Source organism: Oreochromis aureus, linkage group 6 (assembly GCF_013358895.1).
Source record: "Oreochromis aureus strain Israel breed Guangdong linkage group 6, ZZ_aureus, whole genome shotgun sequence".
Classification (NCBI taxonomy): Eukaryota; Metazoa; Chordata; class Actinopteri; order Cichliformes; family Cichlidae; genus Oreochromis; species Oreochromis aureus.
The window spans coordinates 32480459-32506327 of NC_052947.1; the positions used below are offsets into that span (position 1 = coordinate 32480459).

Below are 25869 nucleotides of genomic sequence, written 5' to 3' on the forward strand. Positions count from 1 at the left end.
CCACAACACCTAATAATTGTCAGACATAAACCGGTCTGTGCCGCAAAAAAGGTTGGGGACCGCTGTGTTAAGGCTCTAGGTTTGAATCCACAGGCTGGCTGGGGTCCTTATGTGTGGAGTTTGTATATTCTCCCCGTGCCTGTGTGGGTTCTGTCTTGGTCTTCTGGCTTCCTCCCACAGTTCAAAGACGTTAAGTTATTTTCTAATAACCTTATTTCATAATGACAAATTCTAAATTAGACATAGGTGCAAATGGTTGTTTGTCTCTCTGTTATCCCTGCAACACATTGGGTTTGCCCTGCTTGGCCCCCTATGATGGCTGGGATGTACTCCAGCCCCCCGTGACCCTGAATCGGATAAGTTGAAGAAAATGAATGACTGGAAGGAGTGTCTACAGTCTGCTGATGCACTACCAGCCCAGATGCAGTCACAATCTGTAATGCAGATTTGCATCATGTTTATGTCACCTTTACCGACTTTGTATTTGATTTTAATTTGCCACTTTATTTATATAGTTTTATATGGCACCAGCTCATAAAATGGGAAGAAAAAAAGGCCAAAGTGAGTCATTTATTTAAAGCATAGCCTATGTAATGTGACAGAGGGCAACTGTGAGAGTTTCCAGTGTTTCTATGTATTCCTCAGTGGAAATATGGTGGAAACAACAATAAAACTCCGCTTAGCTCACGCTCCCAGGAAAAGGAAACCCAGCAACTTTAATCATCTTAGATCTTTTTAAAATCTGCTGAAGAAGCTGAAGCAACTTGATGTGATTAGGCTCACATAAGGCACTGCATGAACTTCAAGAATCTCTTTTAGCCTATTAGGCAAGTCTCCAAACCTTCTACAGAAACTGTAACATTAACTCTGCTTAATTATTATTATATCCTTAAACACGGCCTAATTATTCTCTGCTTTCTGCATTATAAATGTCTGCGGTCAAATAATAATGCCTCAAATGACAGTTTTCAATCTGACATTTATTCTTTCACTACCATTACCAAGTACTGACGCAATACTGTGGTACAACCAGATCTCGTCTGTTGTTCCCAATGTTAAACAGTTAAAGAACAAACAAAGTGGAGATAGTTATCATAATAAAATTAACAATACAAACAGCTTTCAACTCAAAAGTACATTAAAATTCTGCATAAATTAGAGACCTTAAGAAACATTATTCCAGAGAGGTAATATAAAACTGTACATGACAATACATTTGCAATACATTACAATATTTATTCAAAACAGGCAAAATAGCACCATGAAAAATAAATCTCATTTAAAACCAAAAACCACACAGATGTAACAGTAAATGCTACATTTTGTAGTGTGATGATGGAAAGCACAGTAAGCAGGTACAGAGATTTATGGACTACAGTCTGGTGATGTACTGCAAAGTTGTTCTCATATGCCTTCATGTCATGACTTTCTTAACGTTGGTTACTTTTCAATCAAGGTAAGTGTTAAAACATCAAGTTCTGAAAATTGTAAACTATTGTATGTCTATTATGGTGTCATGATGCTTATGATATCTGACTTTAATGTCTTTTTTTTCTTGTTTAAACATTTTTTCCTTTAATCTCTTTGACTTTCTAACAACAAAACTCATTGCTGATCATAATCAGTCACAGGATACTGTTTTTCATTTTTTTAATCAAGTCACTCCATCCCTCCCAAATCATTCCCGTGTACAGACCCTCCTCTCTCTGATCCCCACCTCTTTGTTTACTGGCAAGTAATTATCATTCACCCTCCCTCCCCATACATGTTGAGGTGTGGTGAGGAGTTCTACAGTTGTTCTGTTAACAAATTTGGGTCTCCCATAATTCACAGGAAGTTGTTGGAGATCTGACGCTGGTGGTCAAACAAGTCCTCCGCCTCAGCGCTGTAAGCGTCGCCTGATAAAAACACAACAAAGAAGAGAAGTGTCTTACACAGAATCAATTAAGAAAGTATTGAAACAGAGAGAATTCATTACAAGACACATTACCTGCATGGCATCCGAACATGTAAACCCGAGCTCCATCGTACTTGCAGCGGCAGCGCATCACATTGTTCTGGAAATCAGACTCAGCCATGTCTAAAGACGGGTTGACATCCACCTGAGTAAGAAACAGGACCGATGATTAGACTGAAAGTCAGTCATCTTCATCACAAATACAGTTTCCTTTTGAAACAGAAGAATTATTTAAAAAAAATAAACAAGCACAATGTAATCCTTTTGCTAGATGGAGAAAACGGCATCGCTATAATTCACTAGCAACTCCTGTTCTTGCTTTAGATGTTCTAGATTTGATTACCACCACCACCACCACAAACAACAACAACAAATAACCCACTTCTGTATACTATGAGGGCTTGTACATAACTACAACCTTCCCCATGTCTTTTTCAAAGATTGTACTGCAATTTGTGGCTGCATTGTACATGGTGTCTCGACAGTTTTTGAACCACTGCAAGCATTTAGAGTATCCCAGGTTATCATTGCGATACATGGAACATTATATATCCACCATCAAAGCTAGAAACCTGCATTAAACATACAGTTAGGATGGGTTTAGCTACACATATGATTACCACATTTCCATTTAATATATATTATTGCAGAAACATTGACTAAACTTATTTAAGTAGCACCAATTCAATTTAAATCAAAGAATTTCATGCATGCATGTTAACATTTTTAACAACTACTTTATGTATTGGTAAGACTGTATACTCCATGTGCACAGTTTACTCAGGCCATGTGTCTTCTTTTTCTTCTTCTTTGTATTGCTATTATTTAATGCATATTAATTATGAAGCTCGAGTTGGGAAGCTGTTAGCTCAGTTTATACTGGAAATACGGGTGGGTGTTTGCATGGGATTGATAGTAAAAGCAACATTCTGTCTAGACTTGAATAGTGCAAAGGGTGTCTTTTAATAAAGTAAGGGAGTGAGTGTGAAAGTAGCAGTTCTCCTCAGACAATTTTGAAACAACAGGTTTTCATGGGGCCCGACGGAGAAGCCACAGGATTATTGTTTTCATCTTTTCTATATGACCAGTGATCTTATATATTTTGGGTTCAAGTGATGCATGACATCACTTTCCACTGCTATCTCTGTAAAGGACAAAAGACCCAGAAAGGCAGATGATAGTGTTGGGTTTGGATTCAAGTCACAGCCTAACATTAGACTGTAACCATGGTTGGTTGCCATGGTTTTTTGTTTTCCACCCTGTCTGTCTGCCATATATAAGGAAAGCACACAAATGAATTTTTCTGGTGCACACATCAAACAGATAACGTGACCACATATTCAATAAAGCAACCCACTTTCATTTTTTACATACTGTATAAATTTTGTGGTTACAATTATATTCACAGACAAAGATTTAAGATGCAAAATTTCCATAATTATGTATATATAATGTGCAGTATTATATATATATATATACACATTACAACTGGTCCCAACTGCACACTGGGACCAGCCAATGATTTCAGCACACATTTTGTAAAACACCACGTTAACTTAGTGGCAGCTGATATCCCGTTAAATGCTCTTGTAATAATGTGAAACAAAGGGCCCTTAGCCTGTTTTACAGAACAATGAAAGGCTGTCACAGTCATGTAAAAGACTATGAGGTTGTGTCGCTGATTTTTAAATAACAACTCAATAAGGAGTAATCAAGCTGAGGTGGACGTGACTCATCAGCTTAATGTATGGTCTTAAAAATGGCTGCCACGCTGTGATTCATAGTGAAGGCTGCATGAAGGACAAACAAGGCTCTACGCCCTTCCCTAATCTCTCACTTCTTACACAAATTTATGAGCAGCTCAACTACTGTTACACCACAAGCTCGACCACAAAGTGCTGCATCGTGGCAGCACTGCATCTGTGCTTTATGTGGGTTTATCTCTCAAGAAGTGGCTCGTCACATGTGCGCAGGCTCATGTGGACACAGAAAGACCACTCCTGCATGTAGTTTACATAAAGTCCACGTCGGCACATGCAAGTCTAACTCTGGCATCTTGATTTCATGTAAACACTCCGAAAATGATTAGAAACTGTAAACATCGTTGCTTTTCTGACGCTAAGCTGTCCGGAAAAAAATAGAACAAATGACAGAGAGAGCAAGAGGACAGATGAGAAGGTCACCACACAGCGGCACACGGGATGTCTAGAAACAGCCGAGACGTGATAGAGCACTAAAACTTGTACAGATGCAAAGTGCTGACAGCTTTTCCACCGTCAATAAGTCCGTACTTTCTAAGAGGGTGGACTAATAGCAGGTCTACTTTCTATATAAATCCAGACTAAATTCACTTTCTCTAAATACACACACACCCTTGAAACTACATATATACTGTACACCTGAATGGCTGGAAACACAGCCAAGAGCCACTTAGCTAAAATTATAGTGTTTTATCTCTGCTTTTATCTCGTGTGTGCCTTCAGATGTTGAAACACAAACGTCTGTGTTTGCTCTGCTCTCTATTTTGCTTTCATGCCTGATCTGAGAAGTTGTGTAAGCTACTGAGATCACTGATGCTATTTCAGCATGAAGATTAAGTGTGGATTACTTTTTGTTCTGCACTTTCACTGGACTAACAGTTTCACCATTAACTCAGCACAGAGTAAATAAATTAGTGGAGCGAAAATATATTTAATATAATTTTGTGTTTTAAAATAAACTGACCTGAAAGATGTATTCACCAGGTCGTATGTCTGTAATGTCCACCCACTGACAGTCAATGTCATGGCGGTAGGTGTCCCAGCAGCCAACTGAGATTCCCTGTTGTCCCATGTTATAACAGGAATATCGCTTATGAATACCTAGAGGGACAAAAAAAAAAAGTTGGAGAGACTTTAAACTTAAATTTTCTTTGCTGTCAGTCGCTGTGGATTTGAGGTCTGAAGTTAAAATAACATGATTTATAAAACAAGTCTTTTTTGGTGTTTCCTCTAAATGAATAGAAAGGATCTGCATAAAGCTGTCTGGGCTCTCTGAAACCAAGATCTATTTAGGCTTGGCTTCTGATCTTACAGCCTGACTTTGAGCACTCATTATAGGATTTCAGCTTTGCATTTTTATGTATTCTTGATTCTTTCTTGTCTGTCACGATTCTGCTCTTTTTGTTTTCACATTTCCACACAAAAAACAAATGAATGTATTAGTAATCTCTATTACTATCTTACCATCAGGACAGTAGGTGTCCTCCAGACAGAAGCTGGCTTTGTGACCTTCAGCTACCTTTGTCCCATTGAGTGTGAGCAGATCATAGTGGGTAAACACCTCGATGCTGTGGTAGTGTCTGAAAGAGGGCAAATAAACAATGAAATGCTTAAAAAAGAGAGAGAACAAAACTAAGACAGACTTCTGTTGAACGTGCTGCTGTTTTATTTTCCAACTACCCGATCTATGGACAAGAATCCTAACGTCAACTTGAAATTCAGCAGCTATAAATCCTGTTATGTTGTTCTTAAGGCGTCAGACAAACACAGGAAACAGTTGTAAAAAAGCAAAAGACAGATATCAGTTTGGTGTTCTCTCATTACAGAACCATTCCCAGAGCAAACCCTATCAAAACTCAAAGTCAAACCATGTGTTTTCTGGTCGGGGAGGTAGTGATTGGGTTGTGGCTGGGAGACACAACGAGCTGTGCCTCTCGTTTTGGGACACACAACCACAACCGCCAAGATAAGAAGCCAGGCTGCTCTGAGTGCAGTCATGGCTCTGACTCTAACAATTGGGTGACCAGTGAAAGGATGTTTATTGTAAACAGTATTTTGGAGGATAAAACATTATGTTCATTGTGCTAAATAACAGACTTTTATACATGTTTCGCTATTTATAGTGCAAAACCCAGTGATCCAGTTTCACTTACTAAATCTTAATGTCCCATTTATCTTTCCCTGCTGACATTTAATTTTTTGACCTCTGCTAGCAGCTATGTTTTCTATAAAATGCTTAAGTTTCGCATCACCTCATAATGCCCTGTGCTGTACCATAGAGGAGGTTATGCTGCTTTACTTTTCCAGCCAAAGACTGCAGCACATAGTTACTCCCTATCTGGTTGGAGGCATAAAATAAGCAGCTACAGTTTTAAATGAAAACCTTGAAGCTCAGTTAAATGGCACATTGGTTTCTAAATGCCTGCTTCAGTTCTTACCTGTGGCACTGGTGCCATACCCAACTTTCTCTTGGGGCTCGTGGTCGGAAGTCAGCACGACCCATATTCATGATGCGGGAGGAGAAACGTAGCAAGCGGCGGTGTCCGTAGGGCCAGTTCATTCTGGCGGCAGAGGAGGACAGGCAGTTTTCCTCGTTAGCACAAGTCAGAAGGTGAAGAGGCCGATCCTCGATGTAAGCAGTCTCTTGGACGAGCTGTGCATCCAGTACAAGGTCAGGAGCAGCTGCAGGAATCAAAGAGTTTTATTGTTAAGTTTCCCTTCCAATTTGGCACTGTACTGTACTGGAAACATCACTAAAAGTGCAGTTGTGTCCACGTGTTTGCCAGTCCTTGACTTACTTTCTACACATGTGACTCCTGCTGCCCTGCCATCTCCCCCCCTTGGACAGTAGACGTGTGCATTTCTGCGGCACTGCTGAATAGACATCTCAGTGCCAATGCAATGTGTCCCACTGAGCAACACCTCACCAGCATCTGCGGATCCAGGCCAGTACCAAGTCTCCTGCACAGAAGAAAAAATATTCAAAGAAAAATCCCAAGAGGTCATTTGTGCTTTGAAAAATTATAACAAGAATTGTGAAAAACGGCACAGCAGAAGGCAAATAGGAGCTTCTGCTGTAAACAGAGAAGCACCATTTTTTATAGGATCTATCAGTACATATTATCACACTTTCTACTCTTTTTCACAATTTTGAAACTGCCTGTTAAATGTTCTCAGTGGCCTTTTCCATGCAAAAGTCTATTTCAGTTTGTTTGCTCTGTGACTTTCTCCCAATCTCTCTTCGGCTAACTTTCCCTCTTTTATTTTCAGTGCGCTGGAAGTGGACGTCTGAGAAGCCTGTAATTACCTCAGGCCTCAGTAATAACACAGCACAGGCACACAAACAGTAGGATGGAGAGAAAGCGGGGAAATGGGAGCACACATAACAAAAGCTTAGAGACAAAAAGGACGGAATCAGAGGAAAACATCAACAAAAGGGATTCTGTTTTTTTCCACCTGATGAGCACTTGAGGCAAAGCCCAAGCCCAGCTGACGACAGACCACCATGGCCTCATTCAGGCCCCAGTTTTCACTGCAGACAGAGCCCCAGCGTTTCACTCCTCCTATTTCCATCAGCACCTCCACACGGCCCTGCGATGGCTCTCTGCCTCCTGCCAGGCGCACCTAAAAGTGAAAGGAGCAAGAAAGTGTTTCCTGTTGTATGCCTAAATGTTGATATGTGTGCACTCTGTTTGTGTGAGTTTCTCACCGTGGTCTCCATGCCAGTTTTTGGGACGTTGCAGCGGACTGCCACATCCTGGCTGTGTTTGCAGGTGTAAAGAGGCACTGGTCTGGAGTGGCACTCGGTAATTGACTTCTCCCTGCCTGTGCACTGGACGCTGTTCATGTGGATGGGACCAGTACCTACAGCATAACGGAGTAGCAGTTGACTGATTGTAAATTAAAAGAGTGACACAGACATAAAAGTCCCTGAAACCTGATGGCTCAAATGCAGCAGATGCGCATGGAGAAGGATTAAAAGCCCAGACATGAATGGGACCTGTGATGTGGCTCTAAAAGCCAAATTACTGTACACTCCGTCATGCACGTTGCACACCAGGGCTGCTCTTTATAAACCAAAAATAGATGTCAAAATAGCAAAATGGAGCAAAATCTTTGAACACATGTATGTTTGCGTAGGTGTATGGGGCCCAGGGTAAAGCCCATTAAAGCCCTATAATTTAGTCTTAAATAGCTAATGATGTCATCAAACCTAGTTTTGAGTTGCTGTTCTCTTCTGACTGGAGAACCATGGGACCTCACATGGACTCATGCCTTATATGTTTACACAACTCATAAACTAGCATGAGACGTTAAAAGGCACAATGGCCCATGCTGAAATGTAACCATAGCACCTAGTTTAATGGAGCCTTTAAAGTAACACTCACATGCTTTCCATGAATTACTTAATTAAGTAAAGTAGAGAGAAGGAAATGCTCCCACCATTATAGGACATGCTATGTGCTTATTTGGGCAGAAAGATAATGGAAGGAAATGAATGTGATTACAGAGTTACTGCAGAGGTATGGCAAGAAAAAGTGTCAATAACAAAGTGTGAGAAAGGGCCTGTGTTGTTTCCTGGGTGAAAAAAAGCATTACTGCCAGACACTTTGGTGGCTATATTTTTACGCCCACAACAAAAGCATTACTATAGTAATTACATCTGAATGTTTGGTCTTACTCGGCATTGATTGCCTGACATCCCAGTTTCAAAGCTGCGCTAACTTTTCACATACAATATGTTTATTTTGACAACAACACGTGCAGTGCTTCAGTCAGTGGAACTTCATAGCATTGTTTACACTTTTCTAAGTGGTCATGGGTAAAATTCTTCAACAATCAGCTTCTCTGATAGAAGTGGAAGCGAGGCAGTAAATATTTTCTCCGGGTTTATTTGTCTGCTCAGGTCGACGATTCTTGTGCAGCAACAGACATTTAGATAGAGAAGTGTTTAGTCTAAAGGAATCGCCGAAATAAACTAATCATACTTAGGATGCCCTGATTCAAAGTCTGCACCACATAACCAGTTATCATATCAGCAGCTCGTGGCCTTTTTTATCCTCTCTGTGATTTCATAAATTAGGTTATCTTTTTACTTAGGACTAAAGACAAATAAAACCTGCTATTGGTTTTGTTCAAACGCACAAACGTCTCCCACAGTGACCTTCCAAGTCATGGTGAATAAAGTTCACTGCACCAGAAAGACATCAAAGTACTGCTTGACTGTATGCAAACTATGTGTGTGGCTATATTTATGTGTCCTATCTTACCCTGTCCCAGCTGAGCCTGGGTCAGTGCCTCTTTAGCAGTCCCAAAACCCAGCTCTCTGCAGACCACGCTGGCTGCAGGTAAGTCCCACAGATGGTCACATATGGTGCCCCACTTGCCTTCTTTCAGCACCTCAACGCGGCCCTCCCCGAGACGGGGCCCGGCCTTCAGACGCACAACAGGCTGGAAGAAAAAAGTGCAAGTTTTAGTGAGGTGTTTCTGAATCAATCAATTTGGAAATTTTACACTTAAAGCATGTTTACATTTGGATGCTACATTTTCTCATTTCTCATTAAACTCAGTTTCTTGCTGAAAAGCAAAGAGAAAGTTAGCATAAAAATAGGAAACAGGAGTAAACAACTAACTAAAAAACCTAAAAAAAAAGCAAAATATGTTTTTTTGGACTCAAAGGCATGCAGTGCTTTGAAAAAAAAATCTTTGCTCCCTTCCTGGTTTCTTAGTTTTAAAAAAATTGGTCAAAAAAATCATCAGACATGTTAATTTTAGACAAAGATAACCTGAGTAAAAACAAAATGCTTTTTTAAAATGTTGCTTTCGTTTATTAAGGGAAAAAAAGCTCTTTAAATCTACCTAGACCTCTATGAAAAAGTGACTGCTCCCTCTTATTAAATCATAAACTAACTGTGATTAACCATATTTTTTTTAAGCCGAGTTCAATTTCACTGGCCACACCCAGGCCTGCGTGCTGCCAGTTGAATCATGAATTGTCTTAAATATAACCTGTCTGACAACGCATCGTGCCAGGAGCTAAAGAAACTTAAAAACAGCAGAGAAACATATTCAGTCAGTCTTTTAGTCTGCAAGGGTCACAAAGTGATTTCTAATGTTTTGGGACTCCAGTCAACCATAGTGAGAGTCATTATCCACAAAAGGAGAAAACGTGAAACAGTGGCTAACCTTCCAGGACTGCCCGGCCTCAAAAAATTACTCTTCGCATCAATGACTTATCCAGGAGGTCACAAAAGAACCCAGCTCACCCTTATTCACATAGGGTGAGCTGGGTTTGGATAGCTTTTTCCCCTTCATCATTGAAATACTGCATTTTGTATCCACTCAGGTTATATTTGTCTAATATTAAAATTCGTTTAGTGTTAAGTGTGACAAATATATAAAAAAATAACTAAGAATCAGGAAGAGGGCAAATACTTTTCACACCTTTGTATCTGTAAGAAGACTTTTGCATATAGGTGCGTGCTCAGAGTATTTCTCGATTTCAGACTGTGACTTCCCTGCTTTTGTACAGATTAAAATACCTACAATATGCTAATGTGCATGGTCAACTGGCAGGGAAAATTAAGCAGGACAATATTAGTCATAGTAACCCAGTAATTGTATAGAAAAGTGTCCCTTGCCACCAAGGAAGACAGGGCAGTGGAGGAGCCTCTGAGGCCAAAAGCTGATTTATACACACAGAGTATACCATAGAGTATACTATAGGCCCTTTATATAGAACTTCCTTGTGACCACTACATGGAGACCATACTGTATGTAATGTGATAAAATGCTTCTCATTTACCACTTAAAAAGAAAACCACTGAGCATTTTTCCCAAAAGACTTAAGCCGCGTCCACACTGGAAGTGATTCACTTGGGACGTATTACTTTGAAGCTAATGTTTGAAGTGCTGGGTGCCTGGGTAAATCTCCAGTGTATTTCATATATCAGACTGCAGCATCTTGTGACACTGAAAAAAGTAGATCACCCGTAGTTTTTACAGTCATCCGCCTTCTGTGGTCTCTGGTCATCAAGTCACTGAAAACTGGCTCCACCGTAGACACAGCTTAAGGTTTTAATTTGAACACTTCCAATCTGTATTTGTCATATTCCACCGCGACACTAACCGGCACTGCAGGCGGTGCAGGCGCTCTGCCGTTACGCGCGAACTGGGATCCAGGTACACAACGGACCACGGCGTGCATGCCCCCCCTGCATGGGACATCGCTCCTGGGCAGGGACAGCAGGGCCTGACACTGTGACAAAGATGTTTCCACACCCTGACACTGCACCTTCTCCACCCAGTAACCCTTCTTACTGATCTGTGTCCTCAGCCTGAATGATTCAAAGAAGAAATAGAACGAGATGACACATTATAAGTAAGATTTTGTACTGAGTTGTATCCTTTAATAAGCAGATGCTGATTTTACCTGGAGGAAGGATCAGCCAGCTTGGAGTCCCACAGTTTCCTAAAACACAGAGAACATTATAGTCATGAATGTTCAGTCATGTGCATCTTTACATCGAGTAGACTAAACAATCTGCTGTCCTACATACTCCCACAGTCTACCCCTGTGCTTCTCTTGTACACTCTCCTTTTCAATCACCCTCTTGTTTCTTCCTTGAAATCCCTGCTTCTACCATTCTGTTCATCAAAGGTTAAGTAAACCAGCTGAAACCATAAATAGGAGACACAACATTCTTGACAGGGCATTTGTTCCCTAGTTAAACATCTGTCAGAAAGACAGAGAGGAGGAGATTTAGAATAACGGATAACAAAGTTCCCATTTTCTTTCGTTTCCCCTCTAAAACCTCTAAAACCATCCCCTCCTTCTTGTGTCTTTTTTAGAGCTTCTATTCCTACGTTCATGGGTATTTCAGTTTCAGTGTTTGCCTATATGTCTACTGAGGATGTCTGGTTTGAGGAGTCCACGTGGAAAAGAAACTAAATATATGAATAGTCCACTATACATTAATCCCAGCGGGAATCCTTATTGAGGTCTGCCAACTTCAACAGTCTTTCCAAACTCTGTCTAGTTTTATGGGTATTACCTTAAACTAGAATCCAAAGAGGAAATATTGTCTATGCACAAAATGGGCTCCCGTAAATCTGGAAACAGACACATTAGTGCTGACCACTTGTATTAGACAGTGTGACCACAGACAGGTGCAGCGTGACTGACGCCCTTCATGAATGTGCCTGAATTAAATGACTCACAACACAAAGTATAACCAGGAGGAGTTTACTCTAAAACCAGATTTGTGATGCAATTAAATATTTGGCATACTGGAAAAGGGAGATGTTTCCTCTCCGGGAGAACCTCGGTATCCTGCTTTTCCAAGTGCTTTCATGCACAGTCCCAAGATTAGAGGAGAAATGTCTTTGATGCTGGAAGCGCTTATAATGAAAACTAATAGGAATCGAGAGCCAGAAAACTACTGTGTGGAACATTTGCACCACAAGTCATTTACAGTCTAACAAAAGGCAGTCTGTGGAGGGAAAACGGTGTATATTTAAGCTCTTTTACAATAAAAGACATTTTCCATGCTTGGATAAGCATAAACTGTTGCATATTTTTTTTTTCTGATTTCCGCTGCAGTCCAGTGGTTATGAAATATGATTTATTCTGCAAGTTTGGTCACTAATGCTGGCCTTCTCTGGTAATAAATCCCTGCAAACAACAGAAATGAGACACAAATCCTAAGTCGTTATGAGTTTTAGCTGCAATGGAAATAAAAAATTGATGTAGCATTTTTGGCGTCATTCAGCAGTTAAGAAAACTGTTTTCGACTTAGAGCTCTGTTTCTGTCGAACTGAAGAATGTGCAGTATTCACTTGGATGGCTGCTAATTGTGTCTGTTTCCTTTCTGTGCTGAGCAGGTACATAGCTTTATCAGGGGTTGTTTTTGTTCAAATAGCTGCTGACTGTAGCTGAAAACGGGTACAATAAAAGCAGTGAAAGTATAGTGGGAGGTAAAAATGGCAAAAACCAACACATCCTCAGACTGAAACAGCAGAATAGGTCGATTGTCAAGTGTCTGCAGAAATAAAATATACGAGTGCTTTCACATTTCCCACAGCAGCAGCACCTGCGAGGAAGTATAAAGACCAATAAAATCTATATCTGGAGATGGAGGATAGGACTGTGGTTTGACTCAGACACAAGACATTTAATCAGGGGACCTGAGATCCAACACTGTGTTTACCATTTATTTGTTTGCAGGCACTATTTGGTTAAGTTTAAGCCCCTAAACTACTCGGTTGGGTTAACTAGAATTAAATGGTCCAGTAAACAATAACAATTAAATAACCACATCTTAGAAAGCAAACTCGTTGCCCCAGATTTTAATGACAGAAGTAGTGACCACTTCTGTGACAAGCCTGAATATTTTACATGCACTTAGTCACACAACCAAGAGGTCCCCCCCCACATAAACAGTAGCTGCTGAATGCTTTCAAAAATTGACCACGCTTGTAATTTCTCTGATCAGGTAGAAAACCACCTGCTCATCACTGTGAGAAAATATTATTATATACAGTGTGAAAGTGAATTTTATGACTTTATAGAAGCTTGTATTTTATTTCCTTGGCTTTATCTCCCTGTGTGCTTGTGTAAGCCTATCTGTCTGTGTTTGCACCGTATAAAATGTGTCATAACTCCGCGGTAAATCAAAATGGGAGAGACAGACTGCATGGGGGTGTTGGTTCATGGTCTGGAGGAGGCGGGGGTGAGAGTACTTCCCATATAATTGCCTGCTCTGCTTGGCAGTGTCTGCTTTGCGGTGAGCAGTAGCATGTTGGTTCACACACAGCAGACATGGAAATATGCACGTACATATCGACTTTCCCAGCCTATAAAAGCAAAGATCTTTAATATTCTGTAAAACTGCAGTTACGACTGCATGATGGGAAACATGGAACGAGTGATGTAAGAGTAAAGTATCCATGAGCTGGGCAACTTTTAGGAGCATCTCTTCACTTAACAGGAAGAGGAAATGCATGTTCTCTTCGATAGGTCTCAGCTGTCCGACTGAGAGCTAAAAACACAATGTGTGATGCTCTTTGTCGGATTGAAAACAGGTTGGAACTGAGTTAAGGCTTTAATGGCAGATAAGTGAACCACAGCAACATGCCTCAACGCAGCATACCAATTCTGATTGCTGCCGAAGTCTTTTACTCAGGAGAAAATATTCTCCTCCGGATCCTCAGCTTGATGCTATTTTTTTTAATGAAACTCTGACCACACAATACCATAAGCCACAGCGGAGAGAGGAGCTGACTCTCAGGAAAACTGAGATAACATGTTATTATACTCCATGAATGCAAAGCTGCCTGACTGGAACAATTGGCTCACTGAAGAGACAGCAGGTTGCCACACTGACTCCACAACAGCCCCTAATGAGTCCAGTCAACCTCCATGGAAAAAAAAAACCCCTCAAAGGGGTCATAATGATGTACTTTCCATGAAAAGCGGGGTTTAGCATAATTGCCTCCAAGGCATTAAACATGGTGTTTTAATAAACTGAAGCTGAGGATGGGAGAAAAAGGAGCAGGGGGTGAAAGTAAATTAGAAGAACTGAAGAAGTTAGTGTCAGCCTCAAAGAGAATGTGGATGTTAGAAAACAAGGGAGCTGGCAAATGGATTTAACACTTGCCTTTTGTAAGCACTGCAAAGTGGGGGAGTCTTTAAACATCTGTAAAAATGTGCTGAGCAACTTAACAGGCAGAGACAAAGGCAGTCACACCAAAAAAACAACCGCATGGTAAGAGGGGGATGTGCTGACACAGCAAAGGGTGTGCAGCAGGTTCTGCTGAGAGAATATTCTAGATTAGAGGATCGCGCAGACCATAATTACAGCTGTTCAAGTGGACACCAATCCCCAAAAAAGACTAGTCATGGAAAACTGCCAGTGTAGTGTGTAGCACCAGAAAGAGGCGATGTGACTGCTGTCATGTCTGGATAAACAATAAGAAAAGCTTGGTGGTGCACACAGAAACTCAAGGAATTATATTTATATTATATTTGTATTTGTTCAATGCAAATTTCATGACAATCCACTCAGTGGTGGTCAAGACATATCACTAAAACATAAAATAATGACTTAAAATTAAAGTCACGTAACCCCCCAAACCCTTTGGGTCTTTATAAAAAGTGACAGGAATCAATTTATAGTCACTAAAATAATGTTTTAGTCTGGACCAAAGGGACCGAGCAGCGCTGCCATCCCCATAGATCTTCTCTGCTAACATGGCTAAAACACTCCTGCCATTAAGGAGAGACATAACACATCTACTTCTACCTCACTTGAAAAACATTAATCTACAAAATATCTATTAAAACAGACGCTAATGCTCAACCTGATGCCACCTCCAACTGTTTACTGTTGGACAAAAATGTCTGCTCTATTCATCTCCCACGTAGCGGGGTGGATGTTGACAAAAACAAACAACATTCATGGCCTGGTTCAATCTTCACACAAGCTGCTGGTCAGGTTCTTGGCACAGACACAAGATTTTTCTCCAGACAGCTTTGAGGTTTGTGTTTTTTTTCAGTGTTGTCCAGATGAACATTAGATTCCAAAAGTTGGACAACCAGACTTGTTTATGTTTTTCATAGTTTCTTTGTCCACTTTTGACATTTGGTCACGTTTGGAACCCAAATGTATCTACTTACGTAAAAGTGAAGACAAACTTCTGAAGCACTGGAGATAAATCAGAAAGAAGACAGAACGTCAGTGTTAGGCTGCTGGAGCTGCAGTGAATGGGGCAGATGAGGTGAATAAGCCTGTGTGCTGCTGCTGAGCAGAGAGGAGCAAGACACATGGAGTAATTATTGGCGAAATGGAGAGAAGAGACAGATGGTGTAGAACAGGCCAGCGGTCAGTACAGTCGTCCTGTTAGCCAAGACGTAAAAAGACCTCTGTGGGCAGACAGAGGGACATATGGAGAGCTGTGTTTGCATGTGCGCAAGTGTATGTGCGCGTGTGTGTATGTGTACTCTGTTTGCATGTTTATTTGTGTGAGCACGTGGATTTTGGACAAAGTTTATGCAAGGTCTGTGTGCGCGGGGAGCAGAATGTTTAAGCATGTGCAAGTGTGTGCAAAGACTTTGAAGGTTGCTGTAGGTGTTTTAATGGGTATTTACAGCTAAAGTTAGACGCGCCACTTGGATTTATGGCTATAAAATCAACAGTTCAGCCTGGTATTATTTGTAGAGCAAAGGGTTTATGTTTAGGGAACAATTAAACAGTTATGAAAACACGCAGTTTGAAAAAAGTGAGATCTTTTACTTTTCTTAGTCATTATTGTATACATACTGGATCATTATTCCAAAAACCCGAGACATGTTTTAGTTGTGTTTCTCTGTATGTTTATTTAAATGTGCAATTGCGGAGAGGTGACATGTGTTCCCTGAGCCTGGGATGCCCACCAGGTGTGCTGTTTTCCTCCAACATTCAAATAATATGCATGTTAGGTTAACTGGTAATTCTAAATTGGCTGTAAGTGTGAATGTGAACCTGCATATTTGCCCTGTCTAGAATGAACCAAATAAAAAAGGAGGACGGGTCAAAGTATATTAACCAGCTGGGAGAGCCTCCAAAACCTCTAAAACCTCTGCTCTCCTAGTTAAAGAAGCTGTTGGGTAAGTGTATGGCTGGAAAAAGGCATAATTACTAATGAATTCAGTAAGTGTGAGCTCTTAGTTCTTGTAAACATGCCACCTGGCATTCGCAGATGCTGCTGCACACAGTTTTCACTGGATGATTCTTAATTGTATGAGATTAGAAACCATGTAAGGGAAGGTTTTAAGTAGAGAGACACACAAGATGAGGATGACGGTAATCTTGTTGTCTGGATCTGACATTAATAACATACTTTCTAGGACTATTTTAAAAGCCTGTGCTGAGACCAACTCAGCCAGTGGGGAAGACAGCCCTGGTGGACAGCCAGGCTTGGCTAATACCACTATGGACCTGTCATGCCAAGTGTGGTTATACTAATGACAGCGGTTGTGGTTAACCTCTACTACAGGGGGGTTGGAACAGCAATCCAGGCATGGGGCTGCCTAATCTGTGGAGGGATGTTAGTCCATTATACTTTTCCATCCCTTTCACTCAGACATACATACACACACACATACACACATTCATTTCTATGTCTCTCCACCTCTGGTACTCTGCCTGGTCCACAATCACATACTTACCGGTAGGCGTTTTGCTCAAACGCTTCTGCTGCAGGGAATCCTAACATGCCACAGACGACACGGCTGCTGCTCAGGTCCCATCCACGATTACATACATGACGCCACTTCCCAGCATGCTTCACTTCCAGCACTCCCTCTGTCACCAGACCGCCGTGGCTGCTGGACAACACTGGCCGCAGACGAGCCTCCTCTAAGTGAACCCTCTCAGATCCCTGTTGATAGGAAAAAACAGAACGGGCACTGATTTATCCCAAATAAATAATCATCGTTGTCTTTTTAGCTTTGCATCAACAATTCATTTAAAGGTTGACACATTGTCATACTGTTTAAATAAGCATAAGCAGATAGCACACAATCAAGACAAGAATAACATGAGGAGAGTCCTATGCTTTGTCTCTAATCATCCACATTAAATACTGTTGGCAGCAGGAAAGAAACTAACAGAGGTCGGCACAGTTTGTTTAACGTGTTGGGATATGTGTCATCATGATTACAAAATGGTCAAGAAGTGTAAACTCGGCAAGTTGAAAAGAAGAAAAAATAAAGTCAAACAGCAGGGAGAAATAGCAGAGTTTTCTCTGATCTAAAGTTTTTCCTTCAGAGGAAGAGCTATTGGTGGTTAAACTAAACTTCAGGCCATGGTAATTCATAGGAACTGGTTCTGGGGAAGGTCTGGTTTTAGGTTTGTCTCTAATTATACATGTCCACTGGCCTGTGGTTCCACAAATGACATTTCTGCAGAAGTCTGGCTAAAACTAGACTGGGTTGCTTCTTTGGTGTGCACTAGAGGTTGTGTGTATTGTGTATGTGTTTACCTGTGTGTAGTATGCACCATTCTCCTCTCCTATGTCTGGATAAAGAGTGTCTGGTTCAACATGGTTCCCACTGAGCTGCTGATTCCTGTCACTCCTCCTCCCAGAGGGGATCTGGGATTCAGGCTGATATTGAGACTGCCTGTTCACCCTCTGCTCTTCCTGTTGTCTCCCTGCCTGTGAACTTCTCCTCGCCGTTTCCTGTCTTTGCCTGTAAGCTTCACCATTTGCCATACGTGAAAGTAGCTCGTGCCCTTGTGGAGCAGCCGGGCTGACTTGGAGGTTGTCCCTTGAACCACCTCGATTTCGTCGCAAGATCTGGATCTCATGACCATTTTCTTGCGGGGAGATGTTGCTGCGGCGGGAAGAGACTGGGTTGCGATGGAGAGCAATCTCATGGCCTCTTTGAGAGGCAGATGAGATGTGTGCTGGGTCTGGAGGGGGAGCTGGGGGCAACAGAGACTGTCTTGGTGACTGGTTTCTCTGTCTTTGCTGGTTTGGCTGGTAACTTAAAGATGAAGGACTCTCTTCTACAGACACAGCAGGGTAACCGGGTCTCCTTTCTGGGCTGCAAACAACTCCTAGATCCTCAGCATGGCTACAGTCATTGACCCCCCAACCATTGGAACGACATTCTGCAATAGAAGCCTCTGTGCCCCTGCAGCGCACATTGTCTAACCAGATCACACCTAACACAAGAAAGAGTGGCAAGTCATCAAATAAAGGGAAATCAATCAAGAGACTTCTATTTTAAAGCTTCCCATTCTTGGCTGGACCTACCTTGTCCTTGGCCAAACCTGGCACTGTGTGCCCAGGTCAAGCTGCGCTGGAAGCCCAACTGCCGGCATATCACATTGGCCAGGCTAAGATCTACCTCATCATCACACACAGTGCCCCATGCGCCATTGTAGAGCACCTCCACACGTCCTTCATTTGCACTGCGCCGGTTTAAGCCTGCAAGGCGTACATGGACCTCCTGTGCATAAAACGGAGGGGGGTAGAGGAGAAGCAGGACAAGGAGCGTAGACAAGGAGCTGAGCCACCGCATCCTGGTAGGGGGGGAAATAAAGAGTAAAAAACAGGCTGATAGAAACTGTGTGACATCAGCTCAAAAGAGTAAAACAGACAAGATGCTTGCAGCTCCCAAAATAAATGTGTATGTTACCACAAAAATCTTCAAAATCACACAAAGCCATGGAAGTCACATTCCATAGTCTAACAGAACATATAATTAGAAACTTCTTCTTCAACCCTAATGGGACATTCCACAGTAAAATGAAAGATTGATAGATGTTTTTATCCTCTAAAATAATCAGAGTCATTTAAAGTACAGCGGGAGGTTTGAGAAACAGCCTGAACCAGTCAGGGCACAGGGAGTAATAACCAGAGCTAAAAGTAGCTTCTGCATCCAGCCAACGGAAATTCTGGCTTTCCGCAAACCCTCAAGTTTAGTTGCACGTATTAGGCCAACAGACACATAAGCAAATAAACATTGTCATAAAAATGCTCTCACACATAAATAAAGCAGCAGGTCACCATCTGTGCGAGATGCTGTAGTTAATGAGCAATAATTACAACCTCTAAAATTTTTGTCTTCTAACAGAGTAGCAAACTAGTGGTAAGCAGCAAGCTGTGAGGAGAAGGTCTAGAAGATGATAGAAACACTTTATGGATTTAGGAGTCAGACAAATTCTGCTTTGTGTATGGATCATGGGCCCTCATAGAAAAGTTGAATGAGGATGACTTCAAATAGTTACAGGGATGAAATTTTCAGTTATTGAGGGAAAAAACACAATGAGAATAAACAGAAAGAGAGGAGAACAAAATAAAAATGCTGGAGAAAACTTACCTATCTGTTGATCTCAGCCTTGAGCTTCAGGAGGAAAGAAAGGAGACAGGACTGGGGCAGTGAGCTTGGTCCTGCTGTCTCTATTCTCCTCTTTCCCTCCCTCTTTCTTCTTCTGTCACTCCCTCAGGTTGGCTCTCCATCCCTCCCATTTTATTCATTTAAGGAGTTTTTTTCCTTCCTCTGGTCACGTTTCTCCTTTCCAACACACACTGCCCGTCAAAGGAAATCTGGAAAAGGGAAACTGACCATGGAAATCAATGAAAACATAAACAGATCAATTACTTTTTTTCTCTCCTAGTCTCCCAGTGCAAACATATGAATCAGAATACTTTATTAATCTCAGAGAAAATAATGTGGTCACAGTTGCTCCAAGTTGAATATATGCTATATATTGCAGCAGGTGGGTGAACTCCCTGGCCTGGTCACGTGTTTGGCTCACTTGACACGTGAGCTTGAATTATAAAAGCCTGTAATTTTTATAAGAATCTCTAATCTTTTTTCCCCCCAGGCAAACATATATTCCAGTCAATGGATGCTTGTTTTATTGTGTGTCAAATCTTACACAATTCTAAGTCTCAATCTCATTACTTTTACTCTTACTTGTTTGCTTTGTGAAGTCTTTTATTCCATGCGATGATAAAATCACATGTTCTCTCTCTCACACACAAGCCTGGCACCCTGCCCTGCCCACAGTTGGCGGTGTCATAAAATAAATACTATGTGCTCTGCAGTGCGAGTGAAACTGCATGTCTGAACTCTTTGCATGAACTTGAAGTTTCATAACATCCTCAGTCGTGGCACCTCATTACGTGAAGAAAGTTATCTCTAAGAATAGAGACAAATGGCAGCCCTGTGATTTTATAAAAAAAAGAGCAGATAGTCCCACAGAGGCTTTAGTGCTTAAACACTTAAGAAGCAGCAACTTCAAATCTTTGCATTAACTATGTAACAATCCATAGCAACTTTTTCCATATATAGAAATGATAAACGTTATTAAGTATGGATCACTTCTTTTCTGGTTTATGAAGGGCTGTGTTTTAATCCCCCTTTTTGTTGAAATAACAATGAACGGCTAGTCTTTATAACACATTTCATATAAATATCTACAGTATTATATATTCAGTAGCAAAGTCAGACATTTCTATATAATCTGGAATGCTTGCTGAAGTTCATTACTTTTAATTGTTGATAAATTTAAATGGAAGACTAGAAAAAACACAGCAGCTACTTGTATCTGTATTTAGCATGTAGTTTATTTAACATTGTGTTCCTGCCCAACAACTGTTGATGGAATTTAGTTAGTAGCTAAATCTGGTCTTATGAGATCAATGTTTGTGGTCCCTGAAAATAAAGAATAAAAACTAAAGTTTGTGTAACTCCACATCTAAGACTATATGTGAAGCCTCTGTCCAGGGACTGCAGACATAGCCCCCCCCCCCCCAACATCTTTTCCTGCCGATTCACCATTGGTTTGTGCGGGGAGGCCACAGTTTAATCTGTGGTTAGCATGGCCTCCCTGACCACCATTTGGCTCTGTTTCTCCATAAATCACAAATATAAGACTTACCGAAACATTTTAATGTGTGAGTCATTTTTATTTTTAGAAGTCGCCCCAGGCCTTTGATGTTGTCCTTGAGGCAGAAACCAGGTCGCTGTAAAGCAATGTGACGAGAGGGGAGACAATGAAGCTCAAGAGCTCTCTCTAGTGGAGGCAATGATTGAGTGGAAGATTTTGCTGTAACTCAGACTGTGGCTGGAAACTGATGAATATGGCAAAAAGTTCCAACAATAAGTGTTCAAATTAAAGTAAGACCGCAATGAAAATGTGATTATGCTTTCAAGCTATTGTGTGAAGCAATATTCATTCTTTTTGTCCTGGTTATGCACATTTTTCATTTTTTTAGTGTTCATTTGGTTATTGTCAAAATCCTGGGTCACGATATACCTAGGTCATGTAAAATATTTTGGTATTGGCATATTTGAAGGCATATTTGTAAGGCCATCATGAACAGATGGTATAGGTAGAACTCCCTCACATAGGACAAATAGCTGAAATTAGTGAGAAAAATAAACCAAGGTAAACAATGTTAAAAGAAATGAAAGAAAGTACCATGTTTACGAGTGAAAGACAGAGTGAAACACTTATGTCACAGGAGCAAACTGTAGTCATTAGGCAATCCAGATTGCTCATGGGTTGATATGTGCTTTGTTTTGTTTTAAATGACAAAGTAATAAAATGTAAGGTGTTATAGAAACTTTAATGTGTATGAACTCTGCTTTTTTATACTGACTTCTCTTCTTTAATGGTTGAACTTTTAACTGGAACTTTTAACTGGAAAGTTCACAAGGCAGGAAATGGCACCAGAAAGGGGATTTGAATGGGGAACTGAGAGATTTTAATATTTGCTGGCACCTATGATTAGATTTACAACCACATTAGTACATGAAGATGTGGTGCACTCAGTACCTGTTATTCATCCACTGCAGTAAGTTACATTTATTTATTAACAGCAGTCCATTTAATTTATGTAAACAACTTTTTTTTATATTGAGACTATTGCTGAAAAATGTAACACTTAAGAATGGATTTGTCTGGTTTTATGGATATAATTGTCTACAGGCTTGCCTGTCGCTATGTGCAAACTAATCTAAACAAGTCTTCTGTTTTGAATGGAGAGATACTGGATTAAACTCACTTTAAATGACCACATTCACACACCTTATGTTTTATTTTCATAAATATTTGCTCACTCAGTGCTGTGGGTGTACTCAGAATGTATCTCCTTAGCACTACTAAAAATGAGGCACTGAATGACTGTTGTTCACTTCTCATTATAGATAAAACATGAGGAGTGCCTCATGCTGTATTTTGCACTGAGAATTTTTTTTAGATATCACATCACATTATAGACATTAGCAAACAGGGAACATACAAACACACAAACACATATACCGCGATCATTATGGTATGATGCTGTGATGGTGTGTCATTCTATGCTATGCATAAATTCCATTCAGTGCTCAATTGAACTGTCAGGCATGCAAATGTATACAATTTTGGGATTTGTATACACTCTATAGATGTTGGCATTACACTGTCCTAATCAAGTTTCATAACATCTCATCAAGATTGGTTCACTTGTCTAGGAGGAGATAGGGAACATATATACAGTACAGTCATTATAGCATGCTTCTGCAGGGAAGAGAGAACCAAAATTCATCTGCAGCGATGTGAAAGATTCATTGCTGTTATTGCAAATACTTGCAGTTTTTGTGAAAGATTCATTGCCAATCTGGGACAGTTACAATAATTCATCAAATATACTTGATTTCCATTTTTTTGGTCACAATGAAATTGTATTTTGTGTTTACTTGGAGTAATATGTGTCTGAGATCACCAATCTAGGACAGAGATTAGGCAGATGAAAAATTCATCAAATATAATGGAGCAAGAGGCTTTGGTGCTGTGGGCAGGCACTACAGGTACAGAGAGAGAATGCTGAGTTGTTACTGCTGCTGAATTTTTTTTGTGTTTATTTAAAAACAATGGAATTGCCCTGCTTCCTTAAAACCCATTTTAAGATTTGAAGGAACCATTAATTTCCTTGCTGTATATCCCACCAGGATATACAGCATATCCTGGTGGGATATACAGCAAGGACATTAGTTGGATGATGTCATTCAGAGCGGAGGGATTCGGCCAAAGGAGGAGATTGAAGATGATAAAGACCAGGAAGCTCCTTTCCTTGCATGGGGGTTTCACACCATCCAGCAACCTGAGTGTATGCTGAGCAGAAGGAAGGAGGCTGGGAACTGCCAGCCCCACAGTCCAGGATGGCAATACCTCAGGCAGAAACCCAAGATATAGGAGGAGGAGGAACAGCTCATGGAAGGACAGGTACCTGGGGATCGGCAGACAGGGAAGTGGGATCTTACCAGTGGCTGGACAAAGGTGGATTAGGCACTAATCATGGCAGAACAATCTGAGCACAAGATCCATAGAGGCTGGGGTCTATCACACCAGGCAAGACCCCAGGTGCAGGCTGTGTAAAGATGCCCTGAGACAATCCAGCACATAACAGCAGGGTGCAAGATGCTAGCAGGCAGGACATACATGGAACGCCATAACCAAGTGTCCGGCATAGTATACAGAAACATCTGTGCCCAGTATGGCCTGGAAGTCCCGAGATCAAAATGGGAAACAGTCTTTAGGGTGGTGGAGAATGGCAGAGCTAAGATCCTGTGGTACTTCCAGGTACAGACAGACCAACTGGACATCATGGTGGTAGACAAGCAGAGGAAGATGGCCGTAGTGATAGATGTAGCGATACTGAATGACAGCAACATCAGGAAGAAGGAACACAAGAAGCTGGAGAAGTACCAAGGGCTCAGAGAGGAGCTTGAGAAGATTTGGAGAGTGACGGTAACAGTAGTCCCAGTTGTAGTCGGAGCACTAGGTAGGGTGACCCCAAGCTAGGCTCCAGGAATAACATCGGAGATCTCTGTCCAGATGAGCGCAGTCCTAGGAACATCTAAAGATACTGCGGAGGAGGAATTTGATATAATTTCTTCCATTTTTTTCTTGAAAGCATAGGGAGGGCTTAGCCCTGTCAGCCCATTCATATCAGCTGTCCCTGTCTGTACCTAACTCTGTTTTCTTCTGTTTACAGTTTCTCTGAGCTGTGTCAGCAGCACAGCAGGGATGATCCATGTGTCTGGATATGAGGGGGCAGTTGTGAATGTTTCTTGTTCCTATGAGAAGGGATTTCAATCTTCCGAGAAGTACCTGTGCAAGTCAAACTGTGGCAGGAATGATGTTCTTATCATGACCACACAACCGAAAAACAACAAATACTCCATCTACGATGACAAAAAGGCTCAAATCTTCACTGTGACCATCTTCGATTTGCAGAAAAGGGATGCAGGGAAATACTGGTGTGGCATCTCCTTATTTGGAAATGACATCTACACTGAAGTCATAGTGGATGTTAAGCAAGGTAAACAAAATTACCTTATATAATTATTTACTATGTTGTAGTTTTGGGGGGTGGGGTTCTCTGACAACAGATGGATTTGTCAAAAGTAGCTAGAGCACACTGGAGAAGGTTTTCAAAACAAAGCATTGACAATTTTTTTTTGCACTTACAGCAGTGACACTCGTCAGCTTGAACAACATTTGAGCAACATTTGACCTTTCTGCACTCCATGTGTCACGATGAAACAGAGGTTTCTCTTTCATCGTGGAACATGGAAGGAAGCAAAGGATACACACAAAAATAAAAAGTAATACAGTACAGATATAAGCATGTTGCTTAGATAAGAGTCAGCACACATTTTTGGATGAGAGTATAAAATTAAATGTGAAATGTGTTCTTTTTCTTTGCATTTACTTAGTCTGTATTTTAGCTTGTGACAATTTTTATTGTTTATCTTTTTTACAGACAGCTGCTGTAACAGTGTGACCAAAATAAAAAGCTATAAAAAAGATTCAGTGACCATTAGTTGTCCTTATGAGTCTGAGTACCAGAACAACCTGAAGTACATCTGCAGAGGAACACGGCCCTCCATATGTCTGCAGCAGGCACTGATCACCTCTGACAACAAAGAAAATGGACGATTCAGACTTGATGATGACAAAGTGTCAGGAACATTCACAGTGAACATTACCAGACTGACCCGAAGGGATTCTGGTTTATACCTTTGCGGTGTCCAAAGAAACAGTGGACTAGATGTTTTCTCTGCTGTTGAGCTTCAAGTCAAAGGTAAGAGTTTATAGTTAGTTCTCTTATGAAAACTAATATAGAAAGTATTTATTACATATAATGTATTTTATTATTTCAGAAACAAGAAGCAAAAAATGTTGCTGTACAGTAAGATTTATGTTCTCCTAAATAGCTCTTTTTCTTTTGGGTTAAAGGGACTTTAACATGATGTAAATCCTCATGCATTCAAAATTTCAATGATTTGTGATTATAAAATAGGAGTGCTCATCTAACTATTAATGAAATAAGGAACACAAGGTACCAAATGCTGATCAGTCTATAGATTTGGTGCTATTTCTGCTGTTTAGACAGACTGCAACATATGATATGTGGATATTATGATACTTCTGTGGAGATTTCATTCTCTTAAATATTTCTTTTCCTGCAGCGATTCACATTCTGGTTTACTTTCTGCCCGCACCTCTGGTTATGATGCTGATACCAACAGTGGCTTGGATCAAGGTTTATAAATGCACCAAAGTGAGAGGTAAAACACACATATGCACACAAACACATATATAG

General features: G+C 40.8%; 2 protein-coding genes across 2 annotated transcripts; one reads left to right on the plus strand and one right to left on the minus strand.

Annotated features, from left to right (window-relative positions):
- Positions 1-961: 961 nt before the first annotated feature.
- LOC116315435 (lysyl oxidase homolog 4-like) lies at positions 962-21216 on the minus strand. The gene is made up of 16 exons (XM_039613371.1): positions 21153-21216; positions 19586-19812; positions 18517-18785; positions 17740-18425; positions 16925-17136; positions 11150-11188; positions 10847-11054; positions 8988-9168; positions 7427-7581; positions 7174-7341; positions 6516-6678; positions 6156-6399; positions 5182-5297; positions 4682-4818; positions 1991-2102; positions 962-1898 (listed from the first exon to the last, which is right to left on the minus strand). Exons 3-16 carry the CDS (start codon positions 18782-18784, stop codon positions 1828-1830), a joined length of 2760 nt encoding a protein of 919 aa, XP_039469305.1. The 5' UTR covers position 18785; positions 19586-19812; positions 21153-21216; the 3' UTR covers positions 962-1827.
- An 832-nt stretch (positions 21217-22048) lies between these two features.
- On the plus strand, positions 22049-25869 carry LOC120440608 (polymeric immunoglobulin receptor-like). Its single transcript, XM_039613378.1, has 4 exons — positions 22049-22071; positions 24256-24582; positions 25027-25347; positions 25736-25869. Exons 2-4 carry the CDS (start codon positions 24288-24290, stop codon positions 25867-25869), a joined length of 750 nt encoding a protein of 249 aa, XP_039469312.1. The 5' UTR covers positions 22049-22071; positions 24256-24287.